At 44.5% G+C, this 16130-nt stretch overlaps 1 protein-coding gene across 1 annotated transcript in view; it reads left to right on the top strand.

Annotated features, from left to right (window-relative positions):
* Positions 1-16130, top strand: part of CROCC2 (ciliary rootlet coiled-coil, rootletin family member 2) — a 126530-nt gene that overhangs the window by 31311 nt on the left and 79089 nt on the right. The window contains exons 7-13 of the mRNA XM_015416057.1: positions 2631-2737; positions 3981-4146; positions 6573-6679; positions 7745-7942; positions 9591-9687; positions 9886-9975; positions 11595-11807. Coding sequence (XP_015271543.1) covers positions 2631-2737; positions 3981-4146; positions 6573-6679; positions 7745-7942; positions 9591-9687; positions 9886-9975; positions 11595-11807 — 978 coding nt within the window. The remainder of the gene's footprint in view (positions 1-2630; positions 2738-3980; positions 4147-6572; positions 6680-7744; positions 7943-9590; positions 9688-9885; positions 9976-11594; positions 11808-16130) is intronic.

The raw sequence follows: 16130 nt of genomic DNA, 5'->3' as shown, positions 1-16130 counted from the left end.
CTAAGCTGTCTATAGTCAACACTAACACAGAGATAATGGAGAATCTGTCCTTCTCCTCGACCCCTAGAAAGGAAGTCACCTGGAACAAACAACCAATCACTTATCACAACAGAAGTTACTTTTCCTGGGCTAATTCCCCATTGGCTTACTGCCAGGTATCCCTTCCAGGTCAGTCTAAACAATAGCAATGCTAGGCAAACAAGTTAACCCTATAAGGAGTGAATTGTCAGACCTTGTAAACACATGCATTTCCAACAGTTAGTTCCCAAGAATCAAAATAATTTGAGGCCAGCTGCTGACCTTCACCAGGAATGGGACAGGGGGAGTGTATCCCTAATAGTTTTGTTGGACCTCTCTGCAGTTATTGATAATATAAACCATTGTATCTTTCTGGAGCATTTGGCTGGGATGGGAATTGGGGACACCACGCTCCAGTAGTTTGAGTTGAACTCCATATTTCCAATAAGTGCAGCTGGGTAACTTTTGTTAATCACCAGTTGAATTGTGCCATGGTGTTCTATGGGGTTCAGGTTTTTTTCTGCCAAGCTGCTTAGTATCCGCATGAAACTACTGTGAAAAGAGTTAGGTGGCTAAATTAGCCTCTGGGATTCATGAGACCTGTGGGTATGTAGAAATATGGGAAATATAACAGTCATGTAAAAAAGCACAGAGTGCTGTGGAATAGATACCTCTATAGTGTCTGTTGGAAGCCCTGCTCAGAGCCCCTCATATATTTTAATATCTATAAATCTAATTCTTAACAGTCCCCTCTACCTGCAGATACTTATTTCCACAAACAGAGGGCACACTCTCCCCAAACAGGGTTTTCTACAGACTCAGGAGACTCCATGGGTCTCCAGAAAAATCCAAAAAGTAAAAAAATTCTCAGGGAGGGTTGAATTCCCCCCAATACCTTTTGAAATGGCCGCAACAGGGATCTACTCCAGGCCACATTGCATCGACAGTGAGAGATAGACTGACTAGTAGCCAGACAGAAAGAGAAAGAGAGACAGAGAGAGAGAATGAGTGGGGGAAGAGAGGAAGAAGCAAAAGCAGAACTGGAGCTGGGTTTGGGGAGGATTCCTCCGGCAGTATGAATGACTAAATAGCAGGATGACATTTTAAATGGACATCTGAGCTTCTCACCTCTACCTCTTTTGCTGTGGGCTCCACTGTACTCTTAAAACTTTCTCAGGGGGGAGGCGTCTAACTGCTTCTCCCCCTCCACCAGCTTGAGACAGACTGGCTGAGAGTGAGGGAGACAGACAGACAGAGATAATGGGTGGAGGAAGAGGGGAGGAAGCAACAGCCAAACTGGAGCTGGGATTGGGAGAATTCCTCACTGCCATTTGCCCATCTCCAATGCTGTTTTTTCCTGCAGTATAAACATCTAAATAGCAGGGGGAAGTTTTAAAAGAACATCTGAGCCTGCAACTGCAAAGCCTTGCAAGCGGGAGAGAAGGATCATTCTCACCGGTATCTCTGTAGCTGCAGGTTCCTCTGTCCTTTAAAAATATTCTCTCCGGCTTCTGACTGCTCCCCCCCCCCAGCTTGGGTACTGCTTCTTCCCACTGCTTCTCTCTTCTAACTGACTAGAAGCCAGGGGGAAGTTATAAAAGGACAGCTGAGGTGTCATTAGTGGATGTGTGGGCACACCACCTTTTAAAACATTCCTTAGCAACCCTGACAGACAAATAAATTGCCAAAGATAGCTGTGGTGCTGTGGGTGAATGTGGACTCATCTCTGGCTGAAGAAGACTGGAGCCTTGCAGCCACACAAGTCTCCATGGCAAAGTGAGAGACTGAACAAGCAAAGGTGCCTCAGGCTGATCCATTGATAAACCAATGGCCATTTAAACAGCTGCTTTTGGCAAGGGCTCTCAGAAGGAGAGAGTGGTACAGGACACCCGTAGCACTTCAAGACCTGCAGTACCCAGTAATAAAAGCCAAGACCAAAAATTGCAAAATGTACGAATATACTTAAAGGAACTAGTCTTCACCCATGACTAAAATGCTTTGAAAATGTAAAAATCCAAGTTTGCAGCACTCCAATCCAAGGATATTTTAGAAATGAAGAAGGAACATTTACATTTAATGTGGTATTCAAAGAAATACTTTAATTAAAAGCAACAAATATTACAAACAGCAGAAGAATACAGAAATGAAAAGAACTGTGACATTTAGAATTAACACATACAGAAACACACCAAACCAAAATAAAAGGTTTAATGTTTTGCATACATTTTGCATACATTTTGGGTCTCATCACAAGGAGTATATACATTAGTAACTACAAATCCTACACTGCAGTTTAAAAAAAATGCAATTACAACTTAAAACAAACTGCAACACATTATGCAACATTTTGTTGCGGGTCCTCATGTTACATATCTAAAGCCTTAGCAGATACTGTCCTTACATTGCCTAGTTTTTTCTGTGAGTTCTGACCTTGGAGGGTGTGAAACAGTTAAGGATTTCTGGATTCTGAGAAAATCGCAACCTTCCATTAAAGAGATTCTGCTCTTTTTAATGTATTAAGGATCAGGCATATTTCTGAACTTCCTGCAAATAAATCATTCTGCTCTTTAATCAGTACTGTTCTACATTCTGTCTTCTTTCCTCATCCCTAGCTCCAAACACGTTTAGACTCAACAGAGTTGCGTTTACGTCGTTTTGAGCATGACCACAATACAGAGTTGGAGAGTGCCCTCATCCGCTTGGAGGAAGAGCAACAGAGGTAAGGTTACAGTTTGCTGCCGTGATGCATTCTAGCAGAGGTGTTCCATCTATTCTGGTGCTGAGTGATTATGCCTCAGAGAAGATTGAATCTAGAGAACACAGGAGTAATTTGGAGCAACAGAAATATTAACTTGGGAGGTATAATCAGGTAACATTCTTGCGCTGACTCTATTCATGAATAAATGTTTTGATAGTGATGAGATTAAGTCTGGTTTGTTCTGTGGCTCATGCAGTCCCTCCTCTCCTGGAGTGTGAAGGCAAAATTAAAATTTACTCATTTCAGAAGGCATTAATATAGTCTCTCTTTGTTGTGATGCACAAATGTGGCCAATTTAACAATTTTCAGCTTGTTTCTTACTTACAAATCTGGGCAAACCCCCAATTTGTTAAAATGTCCAGTTCAGACATCATAACAAATTTTCTTTAGATTGAGAAATTCCTTAGGAAGTCTTCATTCTTGGCTCTGCATGTGAGAGGAAAGGTGGAGACTGAGTATGCAATCCTGAAAATAAATCAGACTCTGTCTTGTCACAGGAATTAAAGGCAGCATGGTGTGGTCTGATCTTGTTAGATCTCAGAAGTTAAACAGGGTCAGTGCTTGGAAGGGAGACCACAAAGGAAGACTCTGCAGAGGAAGGCAATGGCAAACTGCCTCTGCATCTCATTTGCCTTGAAAGCCCCTTCCTAGGGTTGGCATAGGTTGGTTGTGACTTGACAGCACATTATACACACACACACACACACATCTTGTCACAAACTCAGCTTGTTTATGATGTCTGAATGCAGTCATATAGTATGAATGCCATACTAGCAATTGTGGCTCATGTAGAGCCTTTAACGCAGTAGGAGCCTGGACTTTAGAACAAGGAGCTGGAATGAATGATGCAGGCAGAAGCCCCCAGCACTTTGCCCATTATGTCAGTAGTGCTGGACAGATCAATGAAGTGCCCATTGAGAATGACCTCAGAACCTTGGACCTATTTTGCTCCATAAACAACCTTTTTGGAGAAGATTGTACCTATTTGGCAGTGTTGGTGGGTTGAGGAGGTAATATATGCCAAGAGGATGAGTTCCTTTTCCAAATGTCCTCTGTAAAAGAGAATGTTCCATCTGGATAATTACTAAAATGTTTTTCTGAATGGGCATGGAGATGTACAGGAATTCAAGAATATAATAGAACTCTACCACCCTGTGATGGTCAGGAAGGAAAACATTGTCTATATGGTTTGCTTTTATTGTAGGAGTACCAACCTTTCCCAGATGAATACTCTGCTGCGGGAACAGCTGGATCAGATGAAGTCTTCAAATCAGAGACTAGCAGGAGAGCTCGAAAAGGCAGCTATGGATTTGCAAATTCTGAGGAATGAAATGGAACAGAAAGAATCACAGTTGCACAAGGGCAGGGAGGTAAATCCTATTAACTTCATAACTGCCTTGCAAAATCACGCTTTTAAGAATCATACATTTCATTCTCCTGCTACCACAGAGTATGGGATAAGTCAAGGGAATTGTGGGTGTGTGTTGACCTTGATTTCAGAGAGCATGAAAAGAAAGCCATTGACAGGATCAGGACCAGGGAATTCCATGAACATCAGCCATCCCTGCTCCGTCACTTTCCCCTTCCCTAGATCAGTTCAATATAGATTATTTTAAAAAAGCTTTTAGATCCAGAGGATGAGGGGTAGTTAATTGATTGCCAGGTTCAGTGCTAGCTGGTAGAAAGTTGGAACTTGCTACCATTTTCCCTCCTCCCTCCTTCTTACTGCTGATACTGTTTGAAAGGAGACAGTGGAGTAAAGTATTTGGTTCTCTCTCAGCCTTCTTGGTGTCTGTGAAACCAGCAGAAATCATGTAGGACTTCTTTTCAATGTTGCTTTATCCAGGGATACAAACAGGGAGGCAATTTCTAGCTGGTGTCAGAATTAAATATCAAATTGCTGTTTTTTTCAGATTCAGTCTTTTGAGAATGCCATAGCCCATAAGTTTCTTTCTTCTTCTTTTTTTGGTTACAGTTTCATGAACCTAATATCTCCCCTTCTCAGTTAATATTTGAAGTTTAAGAAAGAGCTTTACATCACTCAGTTGTTCTTTGGCTCTGTATTCAGTTGACATTGACTACAGTCCTATCAGTACAAGCCTATGCAGAGTTACTCTCACCCAGAGGTCATTTTGTAGAAAAAGAGGTGCAGGAGCTCATTAGCATAACTCATTAGCATAACTTCTTTGCGTATGCCACACCCCCTGACATCGCTGGAAGTGTGTCAGAAGACAACACCCACTGCTCAGGCTCCACTGGACTGTGTTGGATTGCTAGCTATCGGGGGGTGGGGAACGTGCAGATCTGCCCTCACAGAGAAGGGAGACCTTGTACCTGAATAAAACTTGGTCTTAAAGGTGCCACTGGACTGTTTTGGATTGCTAGCTATGGGGGGGAGGGGAACGCGCAGATCTGCCCTCACAGAGGAGGGAGCGCTTGTACTTGAAGGTGGGCTGGGGGGTGGCTCTGCAACTTACCTGGCTGCTTCTTGCTCCTCGTGGCTCGACTGAGGGCTGCTGGGAGCAGGGGGCGAGGCTTGTTGCATGTGCCCGCCCCCTGGCCTCCTTACTACAGGAGCTCCGCTCCTGTGTGCTTCCACAGGAAATTACCCCTGCTCTTGTCTAAGTCTGTTTATTTCACTGTCTGTTAGCTATTTCTAGCTTTCAGAAAATTCTGGTTTTACTTAATTTTTGACATTCTTTGTAATACTTTAACTCAGATAGATGTACCTCTGTCATCAGCATGGTATAGTAGATGGACCATAGAAAATGGGTTCAAATCTCCTACTAGAGGGCCTTGGGCCACTCATTTTATGTCAATCTAACATATCTCACATGGTTATTGTGATGATAAAATGAGGTAACTTGGTGTGTGCTATGCTGAGATCCTTGGAGGAAGGGTGGGATTCAAATGTTATTACTAATAATAATAATGTCATTTTTGCTATTGCTGTAGTGTTTCCAACTGCTACTAACCTGCTGTAGTAGTGCCTCAGTTAAAATTAAAATTAAAAGTTATGTTACTCTTCCACAGACCTTAAGGCCACCAAGGTACTACTTGAACTTTAAAACTCATTGTAAATGACTCCTCTGTGAGAAGGAGCCTAGATCCAGTGAGAAACGTTGAAACCCTCTGCTCTAAACGACAAAGTTTATTTATATTTATTTATTTATTGTGGTGCTTAAGAATAATCCATACGTATGGATTTACAAGCATTAAGACATGCTCATTTATGCAGCAAAATATTAGCTCATTCTGTATCCTGGCCAAGTTCTGAGCTCAGAATTTTATTTGCTCAGCCAAAGTTGATGCCAACCTCACTACAATGTTGGAAGGGGATGCATTTCTTTGAGTCCCTGGTTTGTATTTTAGCTGTGCAGTGTTGTTGTGTGTATTTGGGGGTGGCGCAATATCCCTGTGTGCTTGGAAAGTACAGTGTACTGGAAACTGAAAGTTAGTTGGTATGTTATTTATTCATTTTAGAATGTTCTATCCCATTTTAAGAAAAATCATTACAGCTTGCAGAACAAGAAATGTCCTAAAATCAATTCCAGCATATGAGAACAGGATTTTCTGTAATGTTTCTGCATCCCTGTGCCAGTGGCACTGGGTCTAGATTTCCAAGGGCTTTACATAATGTCCTCTTACTCATACAGGAGACTTTGGAAGATGCATTTGTATAGAACAGTAAGTATTACAAATGCAAGAGATTTCTTACTGCAGCAGCCCTTCAACAAAGTTATAAAGTGTTGGAACTGCACTATTCCAGTCATGCTCTTACCATTGTTCTTCCCAGAGTTGTAGTTCATATTTAAGCAGTGAGCACAGTGGAATCCTTTTGCTATGGCGGCAAGCTGCAATACTTCGTGGCAACTTTGCAGAGCTCCGCACCACAGTGGAGAGGTGGGTGCAACGTAAAGGTGATCTTGCTACCAAAGCAATCCTGATTGCTGAGCACACAATTATGATGGAGAGAAATATGCTAAAGATCTGACAACCCTGGGTTGATTTTTCAGAAGCATTCAGCCTCATCGGCTCCAAAACTACAGTAGGGGCTAGTCATTGAAATTTCTGTGTCCTCTAAGAATGTTAGGTTCAGTAACCATGTATTTTATTTTTATTTAGTACCGTTTTGGCCTGTCCTTCCTCCAAGGAACTAGGGTGGCATACATGGTTCTCTGCTTTTTCATTTTATTTCTTGAAACAACTCTTTGACTTGGGTCAGATTGAAAGAGCATGACTGGTCCCAAGTCACTCAGTAAGTTTCATGGCAAGCAGGGATTTGAAGAACCTGGGTCTCCCTGGGCCTAGGCCAAAGCTATGACTGCTATACTACATTGTAGAAAATGGAAATCAGATTATAGGAATGTTTACATCATTATGATTCAGATATATGCTGACAAAAAATAAAATCCCTTTTTCGTATTTTGGCTCCTAAATTGCAAGCAGTCACGAGGGGAAAGGGCACGCTGGTCTCTGCAACCAGCCAGATGCCCAAAGGCTACTTTGCAGTTTTTGTTTTGGGGTGAAGTGGGATCTGCATTGAATTTAACGTACTGTTTGTAAGCCCCCCTGAGAACCAGTTGCTCAAAAGGCAGGATACACTTCTTTAAAATCAATAAATATGAATATCTGAAAGGTTACAAGCACATTTTTTACTATGGTATACCTGATCTTGGGGGAGGGGGTTGTGTGTACATACTTTGTTGTTGTTGTTCAGTCGCACAGTCAAGTCCGACTCTTCGCGACCCCATGGACCACATCACACCATGCCCTCCTGTCTTCCGCCTTCCTCTGGAGTTTGCTTAACTTAATGTAATAGTGCAGTAATACGTGTTCCTAGTGGTTGCTGACATCCTAGTTATACAGCAGTATGGTGGATAACAGTACTTGTTAGGCTTGGAGATGTGACATCATGATGTGTGTAGATTCTGATTCTTTTAAAAAACTTCTAACCCTTCATTACAGAGGTTTTGCTGAAACAGGAACTGACATGGCAAGAGTAGGTCGCCGCCTCCAGACAGCCTGTCTCAATTTGGATTCTAACCTGCGTCTCTCTGAAAGCAGCTCTGCTTGTTTGCTGGAGAAGCAGCTTCGTGACAAAGTCCGGGAGATGATGCAGCAGCAAAGTCTCTGGGATGGAGAAAAGGCTGGCCTAAACTCCAGGTGAGAAGAGCACCTGTGAGTCAGAACATTAGAGGGCCTCAAAGGGCATACAGACTGACTCCTTCCTTGTTCTGTTACCATAGAGAGACAGCCCTCAGTCTACTTCAGCAGATCCCAGGCAATACAGAATACTGTGGTGGGGCAGATGAATAAAACAAAAGGCCCTTTCAACGAAGATCACTGCTAGTAGTTTGGACACTTATCCCACCAGTATTTGTCATCAGCAGGTTTTGCAGGTTTTTATGTTCATCCTGTTTGACTAGAGGCAACAAGCGTGTACCATAGAAGAGAGGCCACTTTCACCTCCCTTAAAAATATTTATGTAGCCCTATGATTTCAAGATACTGCATGAATTTGCAATATCTATTTCAGGGGTGTCAAACAGTGGCCCGGGGGCCAAATAAGATCCCCAGAGGGCTTCTATCAGGCCCGCAGTGGAACTGGCTTTCTCCTGCTTCTTCTTTCAGTTTTGCTGCTGCATCATCCTAGCTTGCTTTGCCAGACTCTCTCAACCACTCAGGAGAGATAGATAGGCAAGCTTCTGTTCCCTGCACTGGCTGAGCCACCCTCCCCCTTCCCCTTCCAGGGGGAGGGAGGGAAGGAGCCAGAACTTGCTTCCTGGCCAGGCTGCCTCAATCGCACAGGACAGAAAGGCAAGCCTTTCTTCCCTGCCATTGGCTGAGGCGCCTCCCTGAAGGGAGGGAGGGAAGGAGAGAGAGCTTGCTTTGCTTGTCTGCCTCAGTCCCATGGGAGAAATACAAAGCACCTTTAAGACCAACAAAGTTTTGTGTGTCTTGCTACAGTGTGTGTGTTTTGTTGGGCTTGTTATGCTGTGACTCTCCTGGGTGCAACTGGGTTTCCCTCCCCCTTTTCACTGTATTCATGCCCTCATGATCCAGTCTTGCTCAGTAGGAAAGCAATGTGAATTATTTAGATGAGGAATAACAACAAGGTGGATTAGGCTGAGAGTGTGTGTCCAGACCAAGTTCACCCAGCACATTTCCTTTGGGAACTTTGAACTTACTTTTCAGATAGTAGACCACTGAGGAAGACTATAGTTTTGTAGACAAACACATAGCCCTCAGTCTGTGCCATGGTGCCTTCTTATGCTCTTGACCAGCATATGAAGCAATTTATGTACAAAAGCTTGCAAGGCCCAGCCATTTCATGTTTTCCCCTGAGCCGTAGGTTCAGAACTCTGAGCATGAGATTTCTGTAGTGAATGTCAATAAATAAAAAGTAGATTTGGTGCTTACAGATACACACTTGAACAGCATACTCAAGATTGCAACAGCACAGATATTTTGATGCAATAATTCAGAGCAAGAGGTGTCAGTTATAAGACACTGTTAAATAAACAAAATACTGCAAGAGTGTGAATGTTTTAAGCATGATTTTATTTTAAGTAAAAAAAATCTTTAGTTCTGTTTGTGTCCTTTATAAAGTTTATATCTCCACTACCTGGCATTATATTTTATGGCACACATGGTCCGGCCCAACAAGGTCTCATCTATGTCAGATGTGGCCCTCATAACAAATGAATTCGACACCCCTGATCTATTTTCTTTAATGAACGAAAAAATGGAACTCTTTGGGTAACTTATTCTCCCTTGTGATATGTTAACCTGTGTTTGGTTGTGTCTTCCAGGATTACAGAGCTAACTGCTTTAGGAGATAAACTTAAAGAACAGAACACAAAGAAAGAGAAGACCATCTCTGCCTTAAAAATGGACATTCAGAAATTGGTACACATATCCACAAACTCCTCTTTCTGTTGCTCTCATACGACACAAATACCCTTACCAACAAACATGTTCTCACAAAGAGGCATACACTCACTCATAAATATGTGTTCATACTGCCACACACACTTACCTTCTCATACTTTTTTTGATCTTTCCCCTATGTCCATTTCTGAGAGACTGCTTATCTTTGAACACTAGGAGACCAGTAAGATTGGCGATCTAGAAGAGGTGAAGGACCTAAAGGAGGAAATTGACTCTTTGCAGCGTATCTTGAACAGTATCACACAGGTTTGTGCAATTTCATCCTATGCTCATCCCATTAGAGGAGAAGGGAATTACAGAAGGTCCATTTGACAAGGTCCATAATGGCTCACTACATGTCATTTGATGATAGAACTCTCAATCATAATTTTTAATAAAGAATGGGACACAATTCACCAGGAAGGTATAAGTTTCTTCTAAGGCTCTTTCACAGGTACCCCTGACTTCTGAGTTTAGGTGGGTGGTTACTGGAGAAACATCCTTTTCTGTTTTCTGTTCTGGAACTTCCTCCTTGGCGAGATTGTTTGACACTATCATTACTCTCCAAGTTAAGTCTAATCCTGTTCACATAAACTTTTAATATTAATTCACTTTTATGTCTTTTACTGCTACTGATTTTTGAAATGTTGTATTTGTATTGCTGACCACATTTAATTTTAATTTTATTGAGGTGTTTTGAAGAGTTCTAGGCCACCTTGATAATTCTGCAATGCTTGTGTTTAAATAAATAGAAATAAGTTCACCTGTACGAGACCCATTTGAAATGAACCATGTTGTGCAAGAGCATTGCCATCATCTGGCCCAGCTTCCATTTATTCCAGTGGGGCTTGAACAGGAAGCTACTCAGTGGATTGTGCCCTTGTTTTATACTTGTTTATGTGCTAGTGACTAGGAATCTTTAGGCTTCTCTTGAGCACAGTTTACTGGTTCCTTGTTGGATCATAAGACTTGAATTGACTTTAGTATTGACAGCAGGGGGCGGAAACTAGGCAAACATAGACTGGAACCCTGAAAGGGCTTTTGTTGTGCCCTGTGGGTATGGATTTTACAGTATGTTTTGTCCAGCTCTTTATGGGCTGGCATTACCTGCCTGTGATTAAGCAGTCTTAAGGAGAGGTGCCCCCGCCCCAGTGCCTACTGTACCTTTAGGCATTTTAATGCATAATTAGTAATAATTAATGTTTCAAAGATTTCCATGGCTTCAGAGTGTGAGGGCAACTTGCCTCTTGCAAGGAACCATTCAGTGAAAGGATGGTATCAACATTTCCTTCAGAGGAAATGCATATTGTTCCACATCTCCATGAGGGACATATATTTGCAGATGGACCTTTTTACTTGTGTAGCATGCATTTGGCAACAGAAAGCTCAGATAAATTTGGGATCCAAACAGCTGTTGTCTTGAATGTAAAGGACAGGACCCACCGCTCCCCATTATTGCTCCCCATTATTGATCTGAGATTTCAACTAGGCTCATAAGAGTCAATCAAGATGTGCATGTATGAAACAAGCAACCAAGTACCTAAATATAGCTTTAAAGGCCTATTTTTGTTGCTGTTTTTGTATTGTAACAGTATAAAGCTAAAGCAGTCTTTTGAAAACACTGAAAAAAATGATACCAATATTACCAAATTATGTTATTTTCAGTGTTCTGCTGACCTTGTTTGCAACTATAAAATAAATCACTTTTATTAGGTATGGCACCATTTCTGTTCTCAGTAAAGCCATGTGAAATTGGCATCTGAACTAACAAATAAAGAGATGTTTAGAATTTCAGTTTCAAGCCCCATGTTTTAAAGCTTTGCTGAATGTAGCTGCCTAGCAGATCAGGTTGAGTGGGATTCACTTCCTCTCTGCTCTCATCACAGTTGGCCCTGGCTGAATCTAAAAGCACAGGACTTACCTCCTCGGAAAGTGCAAAAACTGCAGCAGAGGAGGAGGTCCTATGGCGTACTTCCCCTCTGCGCTCCAGCTCTCCCCATCGTCGGTGGACATCGCCATCCCGGACACGTTCTCCCGGGCCAAACAGAGCATTGCAGTCAGTGCAGGCTGTTATCCAGCAATCACAGCAGCGTGAACAGGTTGGCTTGATTGTAATGTACACTGCATTTGTGGTTAAAATAAATATAACATGGTAATATATAATCATCAAAAGAATGTTGCTTAAAAAGCTATTTTAGAATATTTGTACAATTGTATGCTTTTCAGTCCTAAAATAGACTGTATTATGAGTTTGGATGTCCTGATTACAGGTAACACTCCGTAACTATGGTTTTAGGTGAAGGTTCTTGCTGATAATTTGGTTAGTTGGTGAAAATTTGGCAAAATACAGTTTGGGAACAGTTATAGCTCTGAATGTGAAGATGGAGAAAACTGTGAATTGGCTGAAGGTGCAGGGGTGCCTGATTCTGTGTTAGCAGATTTGCTGTCTGCTAAAGGAGTGTCTACTTGCTTTCATTATGCTCTTCTTCAATAAGACAAATATTCCAGAGATACCATAAGTCTTCAGGACTTTTTCATCCAAAGGAAACAAAACCTTGCCACACTGCCTTTGGGCATTGGACACTAATATCTGTAATTTTATTACTGTTATTTTTCACTTGTGAATGTTAATCATTCCAGATTAAGTTTGTGAATGTCTGAAAATACATACATACATATATATATATAGCTGTACCTATAACACAAGATCCCACCTGCCCCCCATTTCACTGTTGATATGAATTGTAATCTATCTATGTGCAGAGTCTACCTCTGATTTCTGTACAGTACCTTGCACACTGATATGTCTATACTAACATTAAATAATAAAAGTAGCCATTTCTTTAACATTGCACGTTTATTTTGTCACTAGCACAATACACACCATTATGGGTAAGGCAGAACTGTGGATTGTAGAGAACCTTGTCAGAGGGACTGGAAAGACATCCAAAGGCTAGGCTTCACTAAAAGGCACCCTTAAGGACAGGGCACTGATGCAATTTCCATGAAAGGTGGGGGCAGGCTTTCCATCTTCATCACCATTTTCACATGGTAGGGCAGTTGCTGCCATGACTTCTTGCACTGGCTCTTGCAGTGTGTTCACCTTTTAGATGGCAGGAAGATGGGCAGGCATACCTCATCGACAGGGTACCATGACTAAACACTGAAAACCACAGGAAGGTGCGTAGAGTGTTTGCATGCAGAAGGTCCCAGATTGAATCCCCAGCATCTCCAGAGAAGTGATGTGGAAGACCTTTGCCTGATAACTTGGAGAGTCCTTGTAAATAGCAGTAGACAATACTGACCTTGATAGACCAGTGGTCTAACAGTATAAGGTATCTTCATGTGTTCATCTGACCTAGTTTTTATTTATGTATATGTAAAGTACTGGGTCCAGACGTGTTGTATTTATTTATTAGCTCATATTTTATTAAAGGCAGGAGAAAACTGAGATGCCCTCACAGGGGCCAGAGCCTGCTTAAATGCTCGTTTCATGCCACACCCAACACACTCACCCACACACGTGATTGGTTTATTTACAGTGCACCCACACCCATAGGTCCCTTCTAGGATCCTGACTGCCCTATTGGTCCGTTCTAGGATCCGTGCTCGCTATTGTGTTGCTATTCCGGTCATGAAGCTCTGCTAGTTCGCATGACCACGTGTGAGCCTGACCACATTTTTGGTCTTGGTTAATACACAACACCCCTCTCCCCAAGGTTCAGACTGTCCTGGCAAACAAAGTCCTGGAGATATGTGGGTCTCCGCCATTCCCAGGTCGAGCGGCGGAGCTCTGGCGCTAGCACCCCCTGCTCTGGGGCCGTCAGATGGTGTCCCTGGAGTGCTGGCTGGGGCCGGTTCCTCATGGTGTTCCATGCTGTGCCCCTGCTTGGAGTTCTCGCCACCATCTTGGGTGGGTATCTCGCTTGGCTGCTGCTGGGCTTCCGCGGAGTCATCGGGCTCTTCTGGCTTGTTGGGCTCCGGCCCTGATACCTTGTCCTTGCTGTACTCAGGCATGTCAGCGTTCGTGGGGAGGAGGTGACGACGGAGCTGATCAATGTGTCATCTCAGAAGCTGGCCGTCTTTGGTGGTGAAATCGTAGGACCGGGGCCCGGTTATCCTGACCATCCTGACCAGAATCCATGCGGGGCCCCAGGCATAGTTCCTGGCGTACACGGGGTCTTCTGGGAAGAACCCTCGTGCAGCCTTCTGACTCTCTGGAGCAGCGCTGTGCTCGGGTGCACGATCGGGGTGCAGATGGTCTAGTCTCGTGGTTAGCCGCCGTCCCATCAGAAGTTCGGCTGGGCTGCGGACGATTGTTGTGTGTGGGGTTGTTCATTGGCCGAACAGGAAGGCGGCCAGCCAGTAGTCCCAGTCTCCCGGACCCATGTGCTGAAGTGCTTCCTTGGTTGTTCGGACCATTCTTTCCGCCTGGCCGTTCGTTGCGGGGTGAAAGGGTGCGGAGCAGATGTGGCGGATCCCATAACAGCACACAAACTCCTGGAATTCTGCTGAGGTGAAAGCTGTCCCATTGCCCATCACCAGGGAATCCGGAATGCCATGTGTGCTAAAGATGCGTCACATCGCACGGATGTTGGCCTGAAATGAGGTGGAGGGCGCTGCCGCCACTTCCAGCCATTTAGTGTAGGTGTCTACTAGGATAAAGAAGATCTGTCCCTGGAAGGGGCCGGCAAAGTCTAGATGTAGCCGAGCCCACGACTTGTGTGAGGACTTCCATTGTTGCACTGGGGCTCTGGGGGGTTCTGGCCGTAATTCCAGGCACGTCTGGCAGCGCCTTACTCGGTCCTTGATTTCCCCGTCTATTCCTGGCCACCACACATAGCTCTGTGCCAGTGCTTTCATTCGCACTATTCTGGGGTGCGTGTTGTGTAGAGCTGTGAGCACCTGCTGGCATAGTGGAGCGGGTATTACAACTTGGCTTCCCCAGAGCAGACAGCCCTTGTGGGATGACAGTTCATCCTGCCAAGATGAAAATGCTGCAAACTCTGGTGGGCCACCATCTCCCCACGCAGTCCAGGACCCTGGCAAGGAGGCGGTCACGGGCGGTGTGGCAGGAGACATCAGAGACCTGGATGGGGCAGTCAGAAAGATCTTCCAACAGGACAACATGGTGGGCTGGAGCCGGGTTGGGATCGCAAGACAGTAGCAGGAGGCGGCTGAGGGCGTCAACGTGACCCATCGCTTTACCGGGGCGGTGGATGAGCTCATACTGGTACCCGGCCAGGAAGATAGACCAGCGGAGCACCCTTGGGGACAACATCTGCGGGTTTCTGGTGGTCCAGGGCGAGTAACCCCAGGAGGGGCTTGTGAACTGTGACCATGGTGAAAGGCTGGCCATAGAGATAATCGTGGAATTTCTTTATTCCAGCCATGATTGCCAGGGCCTCCTTATCGATTTGGGCGTAATTGCGTTCAGCCGAAGAGAGGGTCAGTGAGTAGTAAGCAATAGGAACCTCTCTGCCATCTGCCAGTCGGTGCCCCAGGACTGCCCCGACCCTGTATGGGGAAGCATCACAAGCCAGGACCACCAGGAGGGACTCATCGAAATGGGTGAGGACAGAGTTGGATGTCAAGAGTTCTTTTACTTCCCTGAACGCTGTGGCGTGTTTGGGACCCCAGACCCACAGGGCATTCTTATAGAGCAGGCGGTGCAGAGGTTGCGCAACGGCAGCCTTGTGGGGCAAGAAGGAATGATAAAAATTTAAGAGTCCTTGGAAGGCTTGGAGTTCTGCTTTTGAGGAGGGGGCAGGCACCTGCACGATGATGTGGATCTTCTCTGACATCGGGTGGATGCCCTGTGCATCGAGTGTCCTTCGTAGTTTTGGATCCCAGATGCCCCGGACAAACTGGTTCAAAAGGGCGTCCTAGATGGCAGGAAATTCACAGTTGATTGTCAGCCTACAAACGGCGGCCATGAAAACGGCGGCTGACTCCCTGGACTTCTGGATGCACGCAAAGAAGTCCATGCGCAAAGCCATTTTGGACAGTCTCGGAGTGAAGTGGTCCGTGAGAGCCTTGACCAGCTCGTCGTAGGTGGTGGCCTCTAAGGTTACCAGAGTGATGAGGCTCCGGACCTGTGCTGAGCAGCCATGCTTTCTTCTTGGCGGCATCCTCCGTACCTTGGGTCTGGAAGAAGTATTTTAGCTGTTTGACCCATGCTTCCCACAGCTTGGGGTGAGTTGGGTTGAAGACGGTGATTCCCAGAGCAGCAGCCATGATCGGAGGAGTGGTGCGGGGCACGGTGAGTGGGTTCTCGGTGCGCGGTGTGTTGCTCAGTGCAGACTCTGGAGTCCCGGGTTCCTATGCTTGATCTGGTGTGCTCATCAGGATCCCACCTTCATCGCCAGTGTAAAGTACTGGGTCCAGATGCGTTGTAGTGATTAGCTCATATTTTATTAAAG

The sequence above is a fragment of the Gekko japonicus genome, unplaced genomic scaffold (assembly GCF_001447785.1).
Source record: "Gekko japonicus isolate JY-2015 unplaced genomic scaffold, Gekko_japonicus_V1.1 scaffold300, whole genome shotgun sequence".
NCBI lineage: Eukaryota > Metazoa > Chordata > Lepidosauria > Squamata > Gekkonidae > Gekko > Gekko japonicus.
This window is presented reverse-complemented; position numbering and strand designations above follow the sequence as displayed.